Here is a 19,144-nt window from a genome sequence, read left to right as displayed (position 1 = left end):
TCTTTATAGTTTCAAATAACATTTCCAGGTTTCCTCTTTTTCCTCTGACTGTTAAAAACCACTCATCTGATCTGGCGGTGACGTTTGCACACGTGCCATCTGTGCTTTTCGGAAGCGTGTGATGTCTTCTCACTGGTTGCGGGGCCTTCCAGGAGTGGGTGTGCTCCCTGTGCTCAGAGCACTGGGTGTCAGGGGTGGGCTGGGGGCCCAGGGGCTGCTTCAGTGGCTTCCAGGCCCTCAGGGTATCGGAGCCCGTCAGCACGTGTATCCCTAGAGGAACACAGGTCCCATCTCCTTCCTGTGTGGGCACCAGGAAGCGTTTCGCCTCCCAGGGCAGGCAGCAGGCTTTCCATCTGTGGACGAACTATGTCCTGCCCTCCACAAGCCTCCCCTCCTCAGGATGAGCTGGGGGGGCGGGGGATCGGCTGGGGGGCAGGAGATGGACTGGGGGGTGGGCCGCAGCAGCTTGGCGAACTCTTGGGCCCGGGGCCGGCCTGGCATGTTGCCTTCCTCGGCTCTCGAATGTCCGAATGTCCAAATGTCCATGCTGGTGTTATTTTCCTGATCCTGATTCAGTCAGGCTTTCTCTCTCGTATTCGTGTTAAGTGATCTAAATCTTTAATGGAATGAGGTTGGGAGGAAATGCAAACAAACAAGCAGGTCGATTTATTTGCCGAGTTCCGTGCTCCATGCGGTCAGGACGCCCGGGGCGGGGGCAGCGTGGAGAGGTCAGAGCCATGTGCTTAGTAGGAGAAGGGGGCGGAATTCTTTGCATTCTCAAGCCAAAAAGTCCAGAAAGCCAGGCTTTTTGCCCCATCCTTCCCGCATCCCTCCCGCTGGGTCCCTTTGCCAAAAGCCCCCTGGGAGGACGCGTCTGGGGTTCCCAGTGGCCCGCGGTCCGGGTCCTGCTCTGAGCCCAGGTCACACGGTGTCACTGCCGCACTACGGCAGCCGTTAGAGCTGGACCCGGTGGCTCTCCCCCAGCGTGGGGTCACGCGGTGGCTGCGGCTCTGCCCACCCGGTGCCTCCGCACTTCTCAGCGCCCTGTGTCTTGGCAGGTGCGGACTAGCCGTGTCTGTCACACGCACGTGACGGGGAAGGATGGCGGTGCTCCCTCGGTGCTCCGGTGTGTTCTGCTGTCACCTCAGGGTGGACTGCTGCAGCCGTCGTCACCTCTGGGTTTACCGTGCGTCCCGTCCTGGGACTGCTTCCTGTCCCCTCCCGCTCGTCCAGTGGGGCGCTACCCCTCTGCTCTCACTGCCGTGGGCAGCGCCTGCTCAGCTTCTCCAGTCCCCGAGCCCCTCGCACAGCCAGGCCAGCCGGACAGCAGCCTCTGCAGCCCCAGGCTGGCCTGTCCCCACCCCTGCCCTGTGGCTGGCCCGCTCCCTGTCGCCCTCCACTGGCCCACATCTCGTTTTGCTGGCTGGTCCTGCACCTACAGCTGTGTCTGGGCGTGGGTCTGGGCGGGTCAACTCTGATGCCTGCCTTCGAGGGTCTTCCTGACCCATCCGCCAGTGAGTTGCTCCCATGCAGACTCTGTGGCCACTGTCTTCCTGTTCCTCGGGCACGTCGCTGTGCCCGTCACGCGTCCCCTGTCCTGTGCCGCTGCTCCGGGCCTGGCCCGGCCCCACGGCCCCCGTTCTGCCTGCGGTATGTGCTTGGCTGAGGGTGAGTGAGTCCGGCAGGAGGAGCCCGGCCCACAGAAGCCGGGCTGGCTGGTCGGAGAAAGGCCGCCACCAGCCTCCAGCCCTTAGCCGCCACGACACCCTGCGTCAGGGCCTCATGAAGGGCTGAGAGGACATGCCTGTCCTTCCTCCTCAGAGAGGGACACCCAGCGCCTCCCAGAAGCACTGGAAACATGGGCCAGGGGCAGAAGAGAAGCACTTAGCTTGAAGAGTGTCAGTGATGTTACGATGTCACATGTCATGGGATGTCAGGAGCCCTTTCAGTGGGTTTGGGTGTAGAGGTCCCTCCCCGCCCCTCCCCCCTTTTCCTTTTGACTTTCAAATTAAGTTTGGCCCTGAGGAAAGATAAGCTGTATACCTTTTTAAAGTAGGGTTTACTTCAGAGTGCTTTGACCAGGCACAAGCAGTCACACCTTTGTGTCATACCCCCTGGCCCTGGTTATTAGCATGCTGTGTGTTGGTTGCATAAGTTGAGGAAATATAGAAAAGAATAAAAAGAAAATAAAAATTGTCTATAATTCTATTAGCCCAGATATGAGCACTCTGAGCATTTTGGTGAAAGCGGCCAAAATTTTTCTAATTCAAGGAAGTTAAGGAAGTTGAGGAGGGATGTGCCAGAGGTGACAGGCGGAAAGAGCTGGCCACAAACTGTGTCTAAACTGCGATCCCAGTTCTGTGGCTACAGAATGCCACGTGTGTGACACGTCCCTCTTCACCCCTAACCTAGGCACCGCCCAGCGCTCCTGGTCTCTCCAGGGTGTGCTGGCCCCTCCCCAGCCCGCCGCAGCCCGCATCTTCCCTCCTGACTCCTGACCCCGCCCTGCCCGCCCCTCCCTGGCCCCGCCCTGCCTGGCCCCGCCCCCTGCCTGACCTTTCCCCTCCTGCCTGGCCCCCGCAGGAGCCTCCAGGGACGCTGTCACTTCTTTCTGGAAACCTCTTCCACCGCACTTGGGGTGGCGTCTTGGCCGGAGGCAGGGCCCGCGCTGCAGCCTCTGGGCCTCTGCTGCCCGCTCTCCCCTGCTCTCCCTGCTGTCCCCTGTGGCCCGGCCAGCGGGCTCGCCTCCCGCAGACTTCCCCACACCTGCCGCGCCTGCGCGGTACCAGCTCTGCTCCGACGAGTCCCTCACGCCCGGCCGGCCGCGAAGGTTGTCCGAGCCCCAGTGTGAACCCGCCCCCCACTTGTTCTCCTCGCGTTGTAGTTTCCCCCACGCAGCGCTTTTCCGAGTTTGTCCCTGGGTACTTAGTCCTTCAGTTAGAAGTAGCAGAAAACTGCCACACGTGGGGACGCTCTCACTGAGTGCCCGACGTTGGCTCCTCCCCGCTACAACAGGATGCAAGGTCTAGAACACTTTTCGAGGAACACACCTGCTCCCCGAGTGGCTGACCCGCGTGCACGGCACGGGCCCTGGCCAGCCAGGGGTCTGCAGTCCCTGGGGTCTGCAGAAGAGAGCAGGCTGCAGTGCCTGGCGGGCAAGGTCAGTGCGGGGGGCGGACAAGCGAGAGGCCGGGGTCAGCGTCACAGCCCAGCCTGGCTAGCTGCGGCGGCGTCTGTGTGCGGCGGGGCCTCCGGGCTGGCCTGCAGGAATAGCAGGCTGCAAGTTTGCGCGGCCACCGCTTCGGCCGCCTTCTCCCTTCGTCCGGCATGTAGTGCGAATGTCAGCATCTCCCCTACGTGCCACTTGCGGATCTGTGGGGGTCACAAGTGCTGTTTGCCGCTACCTGCTCTGTCACACCGAGCATTTCCTCCTTGGAAGACGTAGTGTTAGGCGACATGGGCCATTGGTTGGGTCCTGCCAGCCTCGTAGGTGAAGACTGGGCATTGTCGTCTGCTCTGTAGCACCGTGGCTTAGCCCTGACCAAGAACTGCACGGGCAGACGTGATGGTGCTGCAGACCAATGCCGGGCCCGCCCCGGAGGCCCAGCTCCTCGGTGACAGGTGGCCTCATGCGAGCCCTCCTCCAGGGCCCCATGGGGCTGACCTGTAGCCGGGGCACAGGCATCGCGGCGGCCTCATTCTGCACCAGGCGCTTGGGCTCCTGGGGACCAGCACCAAGTCCTCGGCCCCCCATCTGCACCCCGCCCCCTGTCCTCGCCAGTCCAGTTACGGGCGCGAAGGGGAAAACTCAGTAAGGAAATCCGATCTTAAACGTCATTCAACGGTAGTCTCTTTTAGAATCATTTTTAATAGGTAATTATGAATTTCATACTGAGCAACAAAAAAAAGCCACATCTGTCATCATGGTCACTTGCTGCCCCGCTTCTCCGGGTCACTCGCTGTCCAGCTTCTCCGGAGCTCGGTGCTGAGATCCAGCGACCAGAAGTTCGTAGTCGGGTTTAACGCAGACTGCATCCCGCATGCAGTTTTCCATGTCAGGTTTCAGGTCTTGGACTTCCTTATTTTCTTTTATTATTTCATAATATATTACTTGGAAGGGAGATGTTTTTCATAATTACATGTTTTCCAACTTTATAGAAGTGATTTAGTTTCCAGTGTGATGGTTTGAATTTGTAAATGTTCTTGTTGTCTTTGCCCCAGTTACGGGAAAGGGCAGAAGCCTCCCCGCCCCCCGTACCCCCCCTCGCTCCCCGTGCCTGTCCCCGATGCCCACGCCGTTTTCCCGGCGTCTGGCACAGCCCTGGCTGAATACGGCACTCAGCACATGCTTCCAGGAGTCACATCAGACAGGCTCGTCTCACCCGCTTGCTCTGAGTGTGACCTGGGGATCCATTTGCGCTGCTGGTAACAGGTCTCCATACCCGTATGTGGAATGAGAAGGAGGCTTGATCAGCACGATGTGGCTGATCCACGGTGTCCCCGAGGACCCAGGTCCCTCCCCTCTTTCTGCTGGGCCATCCTATGAAGAGGAACTAGGCGGCCCCTCTGCAGTCCGCATCCTGTGCCAGAGCAGGTAGGGGCAGCCAGGACGCACTGTCCCAGCTCCGGCCTTACGTAGAGACCGCCCTACACTGTCAAACTCCGTGGGAGCCCCCATTCTGCAACAATTATAAACACCAGATTCTAAAAATTCAATATTTAGAGTCCAGAAATTATCCGAAGCCAGACACGCCACAGTTTTACTCTCTGAAAACTGGGAAGTGATGAACACTGGGAATGTGTGGCTTCCTGGCCCAGGGCCTGTCCAGCGCCCACAGCTGCAGAGGGATGCGGGGAGGGGGCACCCCAGCCTTACGATGGATGCCCGCAGCCGGGACCATAAAGGGGAACCCAGGCAGTGAGAGAAACCACAGGAGGGGTGGCACCCGGGGTCGGGGCAGCCCCGGGTCCGTGGCGGGGGCGGGAGGTGCGCCCTTGAGGGGAGGGCTGTGTGGGTCTCGCCTGCGAGCCTGCTGCTGTGTCACCGGGGCACATTCCTCAGCCACCTGCGGCATAGGTGGCACAAAGTCAGACCCCGTGGGCGTGGAGTTGCAGAGGACGGAGCAGCTGGAAGCGTGTGGGACTGGGGAGGAAGCCCAGAGGCAAGGCTGTCACAGGAGGACGGAGCCTTTGCTGACAGCGCGGGAGAGACCGCCACAGGACGCACTGGGGGCTGCATGCTGCAGACTGGGCCAGTCGCCTCACTGCCCGTGACAACAGAACCTGTCACCTCGGAGCCCAGCGGAGGGCCGCGATGCTGCGTGTCACCCACAGTGGCCAGTTTCCAGTTAGAGAAGTGGAGCCCTAATTCGGGAGAGAAGGCGGGGTCCAGGGCGGGGCGACCTTCCCAGGGACGGGGTGTTGGCTTTAGCGGACAAACGTTAAAGAGCTGTTCTTGAATGGCGAAGATGGCAATATTTATTTGCTTTTTTAAAAAATCAGAGTTTAGAAAAAAGCTATTGAAAATGTGTCCAAAGAACGAAGTAAAAGATGTCAGATGATTTAAGAGAAAATGCAGCATTCATGAATCCACAGACAGAAACTCTGCAGAGAGCTGGGAACCACAAGAGCAAATTCTCAGCTGCAAAGTACGATGACTCGCATTTCAAAAAACTTTTCAGAAAACTTTCTGATCTTAATGGAAATTGAGTTTGTTTGGACAGAAGTTTAGCAGACTAAACCATTCAAAGTTTAAGATGAAACACGTAGGTAGACACGCTTCCTGCACACTGCAGGAAAAGAAGCGGAATCAGTTACCTGGGCTGTGCCGAACCATCCCAGAATTTCTAGTGACTGAAAAGTAACCGTAACTTACTGTGTCTCGTGATCCTCCGGGCCCTGCTGGGTGGTTCTTTGGCTCCATGTGGCATCGGCTGAGGTTCTGAGTGGCCCATTGTATCAGGACCCAGCCGGCTTTCGGCATGGGGACAGCATCGCTCACCTGTCAGCAGTGTAGTGGGTCGGGCTCCGAGGCTGGCCGGCTCCCTTTCCAGTGAAGGCGGAAGCAGCCGGGGCTCTGGAGGGCAGGCACAGGGCCGGCACAGCGTCGCTTCTGCTCACGCTCTGCTGGGGCAAGTCCCAGGCCAGCCATGATTCAGCGAAGGCCTACAGAGGCCACGTCCCAGCGCAGCCTCTGCTAATGGGGACTGGCTGGTCAGAGCTCTCTGTGGGACACAGGGACACAGGAATTGGAATATAAGCCCCAGGCCCCCGAAATGTGTGTGTGTGTGTATGAAGACTAATAGGAATTTTGGTTTATTATGTTTCCACGGGACAGGTCATACCTCTGCGCTCCTGTCTTGATTGTAGCAAAAGTAGAATCTCTCAAGTTTTGGCAAACATCCCTCAAAATCACAGCATTTTAGAGTCCACAGCAATTCTGGGATTACTTTGCGAATTCTGGCCCTGTCATTGGACTCAGCTGTGACCTGGAGAATTTTTGTCATTGGCCCACAATTATATAGCAAGGCAGTGAAGGCAGTTTTGTCACTGTGGAACTCGATGTGCATAGATGTTCTCATCGTCTTACCCTTGTTAACAAAAAGAAAATTAAGTCTAACTTTTTATTTCTCATTGTTCTAATCAAACCTTTGTTCATAGATGTAATTAACGTGTACATAGTTACTAAACTAAGAGACACGCTTTATATATAAGCATTTTTCATGTTGTTTACACTGTTGAAAGTTGCATGTTTTGTTTACAGCTATATACTCAGTGACAACACCAGTAGTAGATGCTCAGAAAATATTTGTCAAGTAAAAGAACTGTGGCCATAAAAGTCATTTTTTGGCTGCATTGAGTGTATTCAGGAGAATATATGCATTATAATTGACATAATTATTCTCTCATGGGATATTCAAGCTCTCCCAACTCCCGCCCACCCTCTTCTGTTTGAGGGGCTGATTTATGATGCATAATTCTAAAGACATCTTTATACAAATTGACTTTTAAATAGAATTGTTTTAAATTAGCCTGAGAATAAATTTCAAGGGGTGGAATTATTAAATCAGGATACAAATTCAGTAACTTTTAACACTTATTAACCAGTGTCCACACCTCAGAGAAGTGTTGTGGTTTATCCTGGCACCAAACTGCAGGACCGTGGACAATTTCTCCAGGCCGCTTGTCTTTAAATTACTTTGGCGCTAACGACAGTTACAAAGTGCTGTTTTGTTAGTTTCTTTGAAATTGGCATGGTTGAAATGTTTTCATATTTGTTTAATTTTAGGCCAGATTTCTTCTTCATTCCCTACCTGTAAGCCACCTAAATTTTTTTTCCCTCAAAAGCGCCACACCGCTTGCTGCATAGCGCTTCGAGGTGGGGTGCTGCGCCCGTCCTTCCCAGGCCCCTACCAGGCGGGGCTCACCAGTGGCCCTGAGGTCGGCACAATTACGATCCTAACGTGACTTCGTTTTCCCTTCGTGTTCTCGCCCTCGTTTGAGCACGTGCAGAAAATGGAGCCTTCAGAAGCATGCCCCCCATCCCCCCGCCCCGGTCCTCCATGGGAGACCTCGGGCCGCACAGCGGCTGGGCGTGGCTGGTGGGCGCAGATGCACCGAGCGCTGTGTGCCACTGGCTTTCCAGAACTGGCAGCTTCTTGTCCAGGGGCTGGAACAGGGCGGCAAACCCTGCGGGAGAGCGCGTGGGCCTCGCTTTACTGTCGCCCAGGCGCCTTTCCCCTCGGGCGTGACCTGCAGGTAGGCACCTCCAGAAGCCTCTCACCCCTCAGCGTCCTCCCCCGGCCTCGAGAAATCCAGTCGTTTAGATCAGATCTCTTTTTAAGGCCTGGAGAAATCCAGTCGTTTAGATCAGATCTCTTTTTAAGGTGCAGAGCAGGAATGCCCCCCAGTTGACGAGCTGGCTGCGCAGTCTTTTTCCTTGACAGGCTGAGAATGTGCCCATTTATTTGGGGCGCGGTGTCTGAGGCCCTTGCAAACTCCTGAGACTGTTGTTACTGCAGGACGGCACACCACGCAGGTGGCCGTGGGTCTCGGACGCCCTGGCTGGAGACGCGTTTCCTCCATGTCATCTTTGATGAACTGATAACGTGCGTGAGGACCAGGAGATGGTGGGCAGAGACACACGGGGCCACCCAGACCCGACGGGCAGAGCTGTTCACTCTGGTTTCCCAGCTGTAACTTGGCGGACGTGGGAAAGGCTTCCTTGCCGGGCAGGGGGAGGGAGGGCGGGCCTCCCTAGGACATGCCTTCTTCTGCGGAATGGCTTTTCACTGAATTTAAACTGCTCTCCGCCCCAGGTCGATGGGGGGAAGACAGCTGAGCTGCCTGGTGAGCGAGCCCAACTGCATCTTCCTGCCAGCCTGAGTCCCAAACCACGGGGACGAGGGGCGCTGACAGGTGTGCCGCAGCTTTTCGGTCTCCGTGACAGATCAGGAGGGCGAAGGCGGGTGGGCGCTCACCTGGCCAGACAGGGCCTTGACCTTAGCTGGGGCAGAGCAGGAGGGAGAGCCAGCGTCAGTGCAGGACGCTTCAGAGACAGTGCACAGCAAAGCTGACTGTCCTCTGCCTCTGCGGGGCACGCCTTTCGGGACCTGGGACAGCTGGGGAGCTGCTCGCTGGTCAAGGCTGCCGGGCAGGAGTCACAGAGCCTGAGTGTCTCACAGCCACCCGCAGGAGGCAGGGAGTGAGGTTTGGTGGGTTCGGGGCTCAGTGGCATCTTGTGGCAGATGGTGGGCAGGACACAGTGTGGTTGTGCCTTCCCTCAGCTCTGGCAGCAGAGTCGTGTGTGTGTGTGTGTGTGTGTGTGTGTGTGTGTGTGTGTGTGTGTGTACACAAGGGGTCCCATGCAGAAGCCCCCTTTCTCCATGCAGGCAGTGACAGACAAGGGCAGCCTGGTGGACTCAGGTTGTGGGGAGGTTTTATCTGCCAAATGACTCGGCTCGCCAAGCGGTGTGACGTTCATGACTTGACACATCCGGTGAACAGTCGCTGTTTGCGGTCTCCTCGTGCTGGCTGTCATGGCTGGATTTGCAGCACAGTCTGGAAGGCCAGGTGCCAGTAAACAGGAGAGACTCGGACACGTGCACGCTTGGCTGAGCCCGTCCCCTGGTGTGCAGCGTGGTCAGGCGGTCCCCCCTGCATGGCAGGGGCTGGTGGCCGTGTCTCAGACAAAGCCGCTTGGATGGTTCGTGCTGCCCAAAGGCCTTGTGGTTGGGGTCTGCTCCTAGGGGCGCATTTGAAAGGGGGCACCAGAAGCTGCAGGGACCCCAACGGGAGGCGGTCTGACACGACGTCTGTCTCCCAGCTGTGGAGACGTGTTTGCGGACACGGCCTTACTGCACAGCAGAGCCTTGGGGCAGGGGCAGCGTCCCCTCCGGCCTGCAGGAGAGGGTGGCGTGGATATGACCACTCCCCAGCTCTGCTGTGGCCGCCCTTCCAGACTTCAAACACCTGCCCATCTGTTGGTCCAAGTGCCGCTTTTAAAACACGGCTCTGTCCTCACAACCACTTCCCAGTCCTCCTCGCCAGCTGTCGCTTCACGTCCCTCCACCCAGCGTCACCACCCCAGGCCTTGGGGCTCGGGCGTCGCTCCTTGCCCCCAGCGTGCCGTGTCACATACTTGGGCCGCTAAGAGCAGAGGCACAGGTTATAGCCAAGTGTGGCCTATGCTGTCCTACCACTCAGCTGGGACACGGCCAGAAAGGGACATTCGAGTTTAATATGGTGTGACCACATGGGAGTGAAGCGCTTAATCTGCTCCGGCCACGGCTGGGCGGCTGGGTCCAGCCGTGAGTGAGGTGCAGCGTCAGGCCCTGCCAGGCTCTCCCGGTCCTCAGGGAGGAGGATGGCGTGGACGCACTGGCGGTCACAGGTGCGTGGCGCCTGCCCCAGGGCGTGGGGGCACAGCACGGCCCTGTCGGTCCGAGTGCCTTGGGAAGCAAGTAGGTAGGAAGTTGGGTGTCTGGGACGGTGGCTGTCCCCCAAATGCGTCTTTGCTGACAGCCACCGGTGTCTGTGCTACTGGGGTCTTTCTGCACCCTCATTCCTTCCCACCTGGGCTCCCACAGAGCTGTCCCACCTGCACCCCCATCTGCCATCACCCGCGTTTCCTCCGTTTTTAGTTTTTAGTTTCCTCCTCCTCCGCTTGCTGGCCTCGCGACCTTCACGAGGCTTGGGGTTCCCTTCTGTGGAATCCCCGTGTGTCACCTCTAGTAGGCTGTCCTCTCCTCCCGTCTTTCCTGCGGGCCCCCCGCCCTCACGCCCCGCCCCCGCCCCGGCTCGCTCTGCTCCTGCTTGACCCTGTCTGATGGCGCCTCAGGCTGGGCCTGTCGTGTGTCTGCTCCAGAACCGTCTTCTCATTGACCACGTCCCTGCTGGGGGTCTTTGTGGCTGCATCAAGCACAGCAGACCCCTGCCCGGCTCTCCGCTCTGACTGCTCTAGCTGCCAGGACGCACAGGGCCCCCGTCCACCCCACCTGTGTGTCCTGGAGAGCCAGTGTGCCGCCATCACCGTGTGCAGTCCCTGGTGCCACTTGGCCGGAGGAGCCATCGTCCCCTCCATCTGCTCTCCCGGCAGCTCAGCGGTGTGTCCCACAGTCATCCTGCAACGCCTCGGAAGGGCCTGTCCGCCTTCTCCCGCTAGACCGGGGCCCTGAGCACAAGTCCCTCCTGCTGTGGGCAGCGCGGGACCCTGGCCAGTAGGCGTGCTGGGGGCCCTCCCGCCACTGGGGGTGGGCCACCTGGTCCTGACCTGCGCCTGCAGAGCCTCTCACCCCCAGCAGTAGCCTGGGGGGCGGGGCTGGGTCGAAGCAGAGTCTGTGACGTCCTCGCTCTCCAGGTACACTTGTCCCCAAACCAGGATGCATCAAAGCAGGGCTGCAGACTCACAGGTCAGGGCCGCCACCTACGTCCCCACACGCTCCTGACACACCTTGCACTTAGTCGGGTGAGACTGTCCTGAGACCACTGTGCCGTTCTGAGACTTGCCTGCATCATTCGCGGGTCCTCAGAGAGGCAGTGTCACGACAGGCAGGGACAGGCACGGGTGGAAGTCCCGGGGGGCTCTGTTTAAGATGACTGTGCTCCCGCAGGAGATGGCAGGCCGGGCGCTCAAGCAGACGGGTAGCAGGAGCATCGAAGCCGCCCTGGACTACATCAGCAAGATGGGCTACCTGGACCCCCGGAACGAGCAGATCGTGCGGGTCGTCAGGCAGACCTCGCCAGGTGAGCGCGGGCGCCGCCCTGCGGGCAGACGGCGGTCCTGAGACGCGCAGAAGCCGGTCCGGCGTGGCCTGGTCACGTCGCCAGGTGCCGGCCTTGGGTAAGCCGAGCCTGCCCCTCGGCATTGGGCCCCGCGTGCCCCCCAACAGAAATAACCTGCCGTTTCCTACCTGGGTGGGGGGTCCTTGTCTTGACTTACGGGATACTGAACAATTCATTGGGCATCAAAATGAGGCAACTAGCAGAGCGAGAACAAAACCGTTTTGACTTTCTCTCCGGCCTGCGCAGGGGTCTTCGAACAGGGAGGCTGCTTTCAGGGTTCTGAAACGCCCGTTCTCACGCGAGCCTGAGAGCCGGCGGGCGGGGTGCTAGGAAGGCCAGAGGCTCGAGCGGACCGCGGGATGGAGCAGCGGGGCAGTTCCCTGGTGCCCGAGGCCCCGACTGTGACAAGGGACTCGTGATACTTAGCAAAAGGAGTGTTCCCTAACTCGTGGGGGGCCTTGGACAGACCCGCTGCACAGCGGAGTGGGACTCGCAGAGCTTCGTAGGCACTATCTGCTGTGACGAGGTCACAGACTTTGTGTTCTTCTGACAGTGCCCCGTGGCCCGTCCCATCCTATCTCAGCACAGCTCCTGGGGGAGGGGGGCGCAGGCCCATGTCCTGCTGTGACCTTTTCCTGCACTTGCCTTTGGCATGTGTTCAGGGTGCATCTCCTGAGCAAGGGGACAGGGCCTCCTGGCTGGCTGTGGGACAGCAGGCTCTGCCCCTCCCGGGGCGTCTGCCCCCGGGGAGCCTGTACAGGCGGTGGAGCCCTCAGCCCCAGGGTGCAGCAGGCTGGGCACCCCACTGACGCCCCGTTCCTCCCTCTGCAGGAAAGGGCCTGGTGCCCGCCGCCGTGCCGCGCAGGCCGAGCTTCGAAGCAGCGGGCGACCCCCTGCCCGCCTACCACCCGCTGAGCGGCGCCTACGAGGGTGGCGCGCTGGGGGACGCGCCCCGGCAGTACGCGGACCTCCTCTTTGCGGGGCCCAGTGCGCACGGCGCACACGGCGCGCCCGCGGGCCCCCAGCCCCAGCCGCGAGGCTACTCCCCGAGCCTGGAGACTGCGGCGCTGGGCCTCCCGCCGCAGGGCCCGCCCTACCGGCCGCACCTGCTGGTGGCCGCGGAGTCCGCGGGCTACGACGTGCAGCGCAGCCCCTCCTTCCAGAGCAAGGACGCGGGCGCATACGCCAGCCTGGCTGCCAAGGGCCCGGCCGGGCAGCCGGGCGCCGGCCTCGCCTTCCAGCCCGCGGGAGCCACGGCGGGTCTGTACGCACCGCCCCCTCCGCACAAACAGGCCCCCCAGCTGCATGCGCTGGGGCCCCCGCAGGGCCTGCTGGCCCCGTCCCGGGGCAGCCTCAACGCTGACTTGTATGAAGCCAGCGGCGCCCCTGCGCAGCCCTGGCCCGCGCCCCCCTTGGCCCGCCGGGACTCCCTGCAGAAGCCGGGCCTGGAGGCGCCGCCGCGCGCGCACGCGGCCTTCCTGCCCGAGGGCGCTGTCCCCAGCAGAACCAGCTCCTTCAACAGCCACCAGCAGCAAGTGGCGGTGGCCTCGCCCAACACCATCACGGCCGTGACGGCGGCGCACATCCTGCACCCGGTGAAGAGCGTGCGCGTGCTGCGCCCCGAGCCCCAGACAGCCGTGGGGCCCTCCCACCCGGCCTGGGTTGCGCCACCAGGGCCCGCCCCCGGGCCCGAGGCGCCCGACTCCGTGGACGAGCACCCCTTGCCCCTGGGCGCCGGTGCCTACCCGCGTGACGTGGACGTGCGGTGCCCGCCCCCGCCCTACCCCAAGCACCTGCTGCTACGGGGCGCGGCTGAGCAGGTGGACGTGGACGGCCTGTGCGCGGGAGTGGAGCAGCGGCTGCGGGGCACGCAGGCCGAGCCCCCCGACAGGGCCGACCCGGACCCCAAAGGCTCCAAGGCCGACCGAGCCGGGAAAGATAAGAAGCAGATCCAGACGTCCCCCGTCCCTGTCCGCAAAAACGGCAGAGACGAGGAGAAAAGGGAGTCTCGGATCAAGAGCTACTCGCCCTATGCGTTCAAGTTCTTCATGGAGCAGCACGTGGAGAACGTCATCAAGACCTACCAGCAGAAGGTGCACCGCAGGCTGCAGCTGGAGCAGGAGATGGCCAGGGTAAGGCCCGTTTCCTCCTCCCGTCCCCCAAGCCCACAGCCGGGGCCTGCAGCGGCCCCTCCATGTCTGCTTTGTGTTCTGCATCTCCTGCGTGCCCGGTGGCCTGGGCACGCCACCCACCTGGAGAAATGACAGGTGTGGCAACCTCCCTTCCCTTTCCACCCTGGCATCAAGGTCAGGGGTGGCTGTGTGCCATGTGCCAACAGAAATGTCACCAAATGGATTGATTGTTACGTTTCCCTACTAGTAACAAATTTCGTCTTACGAATTAGTAGTTTAGAAACGATAGAAACAAAGTTTGAGGTTTTATAAATGGAAATTGTGGAATTTATAAAGAAAAATATAGTAGTGATTCACTTATCCTTTAAGTCTATTATTAACAAATGTTTTTAACATCTTTCTTGACACCAAACTGCTAGAGAAAGTAGTTATGAAATTATTTAAATTAAATGTTATAGTAAATTGAAATCATACAAACCAGTAATTTCAAATTCTAAAAATAAAATTTGTGTTCTTTTCTACTCTCCCATTTTCATCGACTTTTTTTTCTGTTTTCCTATCCCCTGAGCTATTAAAATATTAGGTTGCTCTTAGAGTTCCAATAATTCGGTGTCTCTTTTCCCACTGATTTTTGTTAACCATGGCCTTCAGTTTTTAGGGCCTAAAGCCACCCAGAGACAGAAGTGTCTGGCTGTCCCTCTGGGCTCCAGGTCTGTGTCTGTATGTGGTTATGAGCAGAGCCTGTGCGCTCTCGCAGAGGAGTCGGAGCCATTCCCTCCCCCCACCCCGTCCCCCCGTCCCCCCGTCGCCCCGTCCCGTGGACAGGGTCGGGCCCTCAGTTCCAGGGCATGGCTCCGGCCCAGCGCTGCTGGCCTCTCTGACGTGGCCCCGTGTCCCCACACAGGCCGGCCTCTGCGAGGCAGAGCGGGAGCAGATGAGGCGGATCCTGTACCAGAAGGAGTCCAACCACAACAGGCTCAAGAGGGCCAAGATGGACAAGTCCATGTTTGTGCGGGTCAAAACCCTGGGGGTCGGCGCCTTCGGCGAGGTGTGCCTGGCCTGCAAGGTGGACACGCACGCCCTGTACGCCATGAAGACGCTGCGCAAAAAGGACGTTCTGGACCGGAATCAGGTGGCCCATGTCAAGGCCGAGAGGGACATCTTGGCCGAGGCGGACAACGAGTGGGTGGTCAAGCTGTACTACTCCTTCCAGGACAAGGACAGCCTGTACTTCGTGATGGACTACATCCCCGGGGGTGACATGATGAGCCTGCTGATCCGCATGGAGGTCTTCCCCGAGCACCTGGCCCGCTTCTACATCGCGGAGCTCACGCTGGCCATCGAGAGCGTCCACAAGATGGGCTTCATCCATCGAGACATCAAGCCGGACAACATCCTCATTGATCTCGACGGGCACATTAAGCTGACGGACTTCGGCCTCTGCACAGGCTTCAGGTGGACACACAACTCCAAGTACTACCAGAGAGGTACCGTCCCAGGAACGGCCTCGGCCGGGCTCCTGATGCAGTGACGCGGCTGTCACACGTCACTTTATGATTTGGCCTCCCTCCCCATGGGGTTCGCTTCTGCTGTGAGGGTTCTGGGGCGGCCAGCTCCAGGGGGCCGGGACCATACTTGGCCCATTGGAGCCAGCCTGGCAAGAGCCTCAGGCCCCTGGGGGCCCCCTCATCCAGCCCCTGCCCGGTCCACAGCGTCCCTGATGCCCGGTCCGCCTAGAGACGGGTGTAGTTTACCTCCATCGCCTGCAGTTCTGTCCAGAAAAACCAAAGCCAGCCGGCTGTCACGTGACTCACGGCTCGCTTCTTCAAGTATCTACTTTAATACCCTAGCTCAGGCTCCGATTTTTTAACCCAAAAACTAATCCTAAGCCATACATTCCCATTTTATGGCATTTGAGTCGTTTTTGTTGACGGTTCTTAAATCCTCTTGTGCTTTTCCATGTCACCGTAAGCACATCTGTGTGCTTGCCCCAGCCCGGCCCCAGGCGTGAGCCTGGGCGGCACAGGCACTCCCGGGCGCCGGCCACGGGGACACCGGCCACTCAGCCGCCCAGCCCAGAGCCGCAGGCCGCGTGGTGCTGCCGGGTGGGGCGGCCAGGCGGGTCCCTTCTCAGCGTGTCTGGAGCTGAGCCGAGCCGCGTCCGGCTGCTGCTCTGGCTCTGCTGCGGTGTCGCACGGCGCAGAGTCACCTTGTTCGTGTCCTCTTGTTTTCCCACCCGATTCCCGGCTGACAGGGAGCCACGTCAGACAGGACAGCATGGAGCCCGGGGACCTGTGGGGCGACGTGTCCAACTGTCGTTGCGGGGACAGGCTGAAGACGCTGGAGCAGAGAGCCAGGAAACAGCATCAGCGGTGCCTGGCGCACTCCCTGGTTGGGACCCCGAATTACATCGCTCCAGAAGTGCTCCTCCGGAAAGGTGGGTGCCTCGCGGCCCCCGTCCTGCCACCCCAGGCCCCCTTCCGTCCAGCCACCGCTCTCTGAGCCGGACACTCCCACTGTCACCGCACACCCTTGGGAGCTGCCCTTGCTCTGGGGCGCTGGACACGCAGCCCTGGGCCACTTCTTCCTGCCCTTCCTGCGGCTGCAGAGCGAGAGATTGGGGGGCTTCCTTCCTGGGACCCGGGGACTCGCCCAGAGCTTTTGCCAGTCATTGGGGCAAACGACTCTGTTCTGGGGACAGCACCCAGTCTGCCTCCGCCTGACCTTTGCGGGCCCCAGGCCAGGCTGGACCATCCCCAGCCGGTTACTGAGTGTGACAGAGGACAAACACGGTCTTCCTCGTCCAGCAGCGTAAGGCCGGGGACGGTCATGCACAGCCACCGGTACTCGGCGGGGTCGCCGTCCTGGCTGAGTGCGCAGCAGAGCGCGTCCTGTCAGCTTCCCTGGGAGGCCGTCAGAGCCCACTGTGAGGCACCTGCCTTGAGAGGTGGTCGGAGTGGTGACCTCTGCCCACTCACGATCTCGAGGTGGGGTCCTGGGTATGTGGGAGGAGTACCCCCGGGCCGAAGGGCCTGAGAGAGTGCGGCTGGCAGCCCTGGAGAAGGGTGACATCAGGACTGGAGTCCAGCTTGGACTGGGCACAAGGCTCCAAAGAAAGGGGGAGGACACCGAAGCAAATGTGACCCTGCCATGTGGCCCCTCGCCGGGCCTGGCCAGGTGTCCCCCTCAGCTCTGTGGGGACTCAGCGCCTCGCAGAAGCCGTGTCTCTGGTGGCACTGGACCCCTTTGCCGGGGTGCCCCCCGCCCCGGTTTTCTTCGGCTCCCTCCAGAACCCCCAAGGGCGCCTTGCCCGAGGCCCTGTGCCTGGCGGCCCCTGTCCTGACAGATCTCAGCACTTCCTGTTTTCTGTTTCTACTGTTTTAATTTGTGTCTGTTTGTTCTTAAAGTTCTGTTAATGGCAACAGTAATCTTTTTAAATTAAGAAGTCTTTTCTGGTCATGAAGGCAGACTAGTGACTGGGGATAAGGGAGCGAGGGGTTGTCCCCTCCCCACGGGAAGGCTGCGGGCACCCCGGCATGTGCTGGCCCAGCCTTCGCTCTCAGCCACCCGGGCGGGGAGACACGTGCCGCCGGTTTTCTGTTGCGTGATGTGACACGGGGACAGCTGGTCGGCGCTGAGGCCTGTGCGGCCGCCGGCAGAGCGTGTGCGTGCTGGCGCTGAGCGGCCTTTCCTTGCAGGGTACACGCAGCTCTGCGACTGGTGGAGCGTGGGCGTGATCCTCTTCGAGATGCTGGTGGGGCAGCCGCCCTTCCTGGCCGCGACTCCCACGGAGACCCAGCTGAAGGTAACGGGGCGGGGACGCATGTGCTCGCCACGGACACGCATGGTGTCCCGGCCTTTTTACTCCGAGTCCTGTGGGAATGTTGCTTGTGCATAACGGGATTTTTTAAAGTATCATTATTGTAACTTATTTTGAAAGACTTCGTTTTAATAAGCCACAGGGTCAGACCTGAGTTTTAACATGGACGTGTGTGTGAAATTTTACATGAATCGTTGTCCACCTGCCGTCTTGGCGTCAGTGGAGAACAGTGAGCAGCGAAGTCTTATGGTTCTAGCTCTACCGCCACTGCTCAGGCTCACACCAGCGTCCCCCCTACACCCACGTGCCTCCACCGCCCCCCCGAGGCCTGTCGCCCCCCAGTGGCCGGTTACGTCGCCCTGGTTCTACCCTGGTTCAGAGGGTGAACAGAGAAGTCCCTTAGGTTGTCTCCCACAGTGGCACACGTGACACGTGTCTTCCCTGGACATCCAGACACTGGCCGTGCTGTTGCGTGTTGGGGACAGGAGGCCAAAGCTGTGGGCCAGAAGGCTCATCCCCTCTGAGGTTCCTTTTCCTTTTAATTTCAAACCCCGGTTGACCTCATCTTGGCCGCAGTGAGCGTTGGATGGGGACCAGGCAGTTCACCCAAAGTCAGTGCCATAGCCAGGGGGACAAGTGGTGGGGTCAGCCTCTTCACTTCTGTGGAGAGCTTGGGTCCCTTTGCCGAGCGGCCTCCCGGTGGGCAAAAACCCGTCTCTCTCCTCTCCCTGGCCTTGGGCCACGTGTCCCCTGCCAGACGGCATGGCTCGGAGCTTCTCTAGCCACTCAGGGCCACCGCTGCGGCTTCCGCATGGGCCCTGACTTTCCCCCACCGGGAAATAAAGCGGCGTGCAAGCCGCTTCTTCACACGCTGCCCCTGAGCCGCCCGTGTCGCCGAGAGGCGGGAGAAGCTAACCCTGTGCCGCTCTGTGTCCTGAGGTGGTGAACTGGGAGAGCACGCTGCACATCCCGGCCCAGGTCAAGCTGAGCCCCGAGGCCCGGGACCTCATCACCAGGCTGTGCTGTGCCGCGGACCGCCGGCTGGGCCGGGGCGGGGCTGACGACCTGAAGGCCCACCCGTTCTTCGCCACCACGGACTTCTCCAGCGACATCCGCAAGCAGCCGGCCCCCTACGTTCCCAAGATCAGCCACCCCATGGACACTTCCAACTTTGACCCCGTCGAGGAGGACAGCCCCTGGAACGACGCCGGCGAGGACGGCGCCGCGGCCTGGGACACGCTCACGGCGGCGAGCAGCAAGCACCCCGAGCACGCGTTCTACGAGTTCACCTTCCGGCGGTTCTTCGACGACAACGGCTACCCCTTCCGCTGCCCGAAGCCCGCGGAGGCGGAGGCGCCGCCGGCTGGGGACCCCGACCCGGGCAGTGCGGAGCTGCGGGGCCAGGCCGGGGGCTGCCAGCCGGTGTACGTGTAGCGGTGCCATCGCCGCCGCCACCGCCGCCGCCGGCCGTCGGCCCGGGGGCCTCGTTTCCACGGGTCCACTGGCCACTTCACTCGAGATGCTGGAACTGGGAAGCTGTGCACCGGGCGGTCCACGGACCCCCGTCTGCACCTGGGCGCCGCATGGGCTTCTGGGAAATGTCCCTGCGTTAAAGCGACGTTTTTAAACATCGAGTTGTTCAGAAAGAGCACTTATTTCGCGGATAGCCACGTTCCCTGCTCAACGACAGCGTTAGCTTCGCCAGCCGTGCTGCCGCTGCCTCGCGCCTTCGTGTCACCGCAGCGCGGCCGCTGGGAAGAGACGTCGCCGGGCAGGGCGCGCCGGGACCTCCGTGCGGGGGCGCGGGGGAGGGGTGCGACGCCGCCGCGGCCTCGGCCTCGCGCGGCTTCTTCCTCATGCCCTTTCCCACGCTCGGAGCTGCGACGTGATGTGTTAAAGCTGCTTTTTT

General features: G+C 60.4%; 1 protein-coding gene across 3 annotated transcripts in view; it reads left to right on the top strand.

Moving 5' to 3' along the window:
- Positions 1-19,132, top strand: part of LATS2 (large tumor suppressor kinase 2) — a 31,999-nt gene extending 12,867 nt beyond the window's left edge. For 2 of the 3 annotated variants that reach the window (XM_039863212.1, XM_039863222.1), the window contains exons 3-8: positions 11,112-11,244; positions 12,115-13,415; positions 14,320-14,902; positions 15,670-15,852; positions 17,114-17,220; positions 18,175-19,132. In XM_039863212.1, coding sequence (XP_039719146.1) covers positions 11,112-11,244; positions 12,115-13,415; positions 14,320-14,902; positions 15,670-15,852; positions 17,114-17,220; positions 18,175-18,669 — 2,802 coding nt within the window. In that variant the 3' untranslated portion in view covers positions 18,670-19,132. The remainder of the gene's footprint in view (positions 1-11,111; positions 11,245-12,114; positions 13,416-14,319; positions 14,903-15,669; positions 15,853-17,113; positions 17,221-18,174) is intronic. The other variant, XM_039863227.1, reaches the window with a different exon arrangement.
- Positions 19,133-19,144: the final 12 nt, after the last annotated feature.

The sequence above is a fragment of the Pteropus medius genome, unplaced genomic scaffold (assembly GCF_902729225.1).
Source record: "Pteropus medius unplaced genomic scaffold, Ma_sr-lr_union100, whole genome shotgun sequence".
Taxonomy (NCBI): Eukaryota; Metazoa; Chordata; class Mammalia; order Chiroptera; family Pteropodidae; genus Pteropus; species Pteropus medius.
The sequence above is the reverse complement of the archived record's forward strand: the minus strand, read 5'-3'. Positions and strand labels throughout refer to the sequence as shown.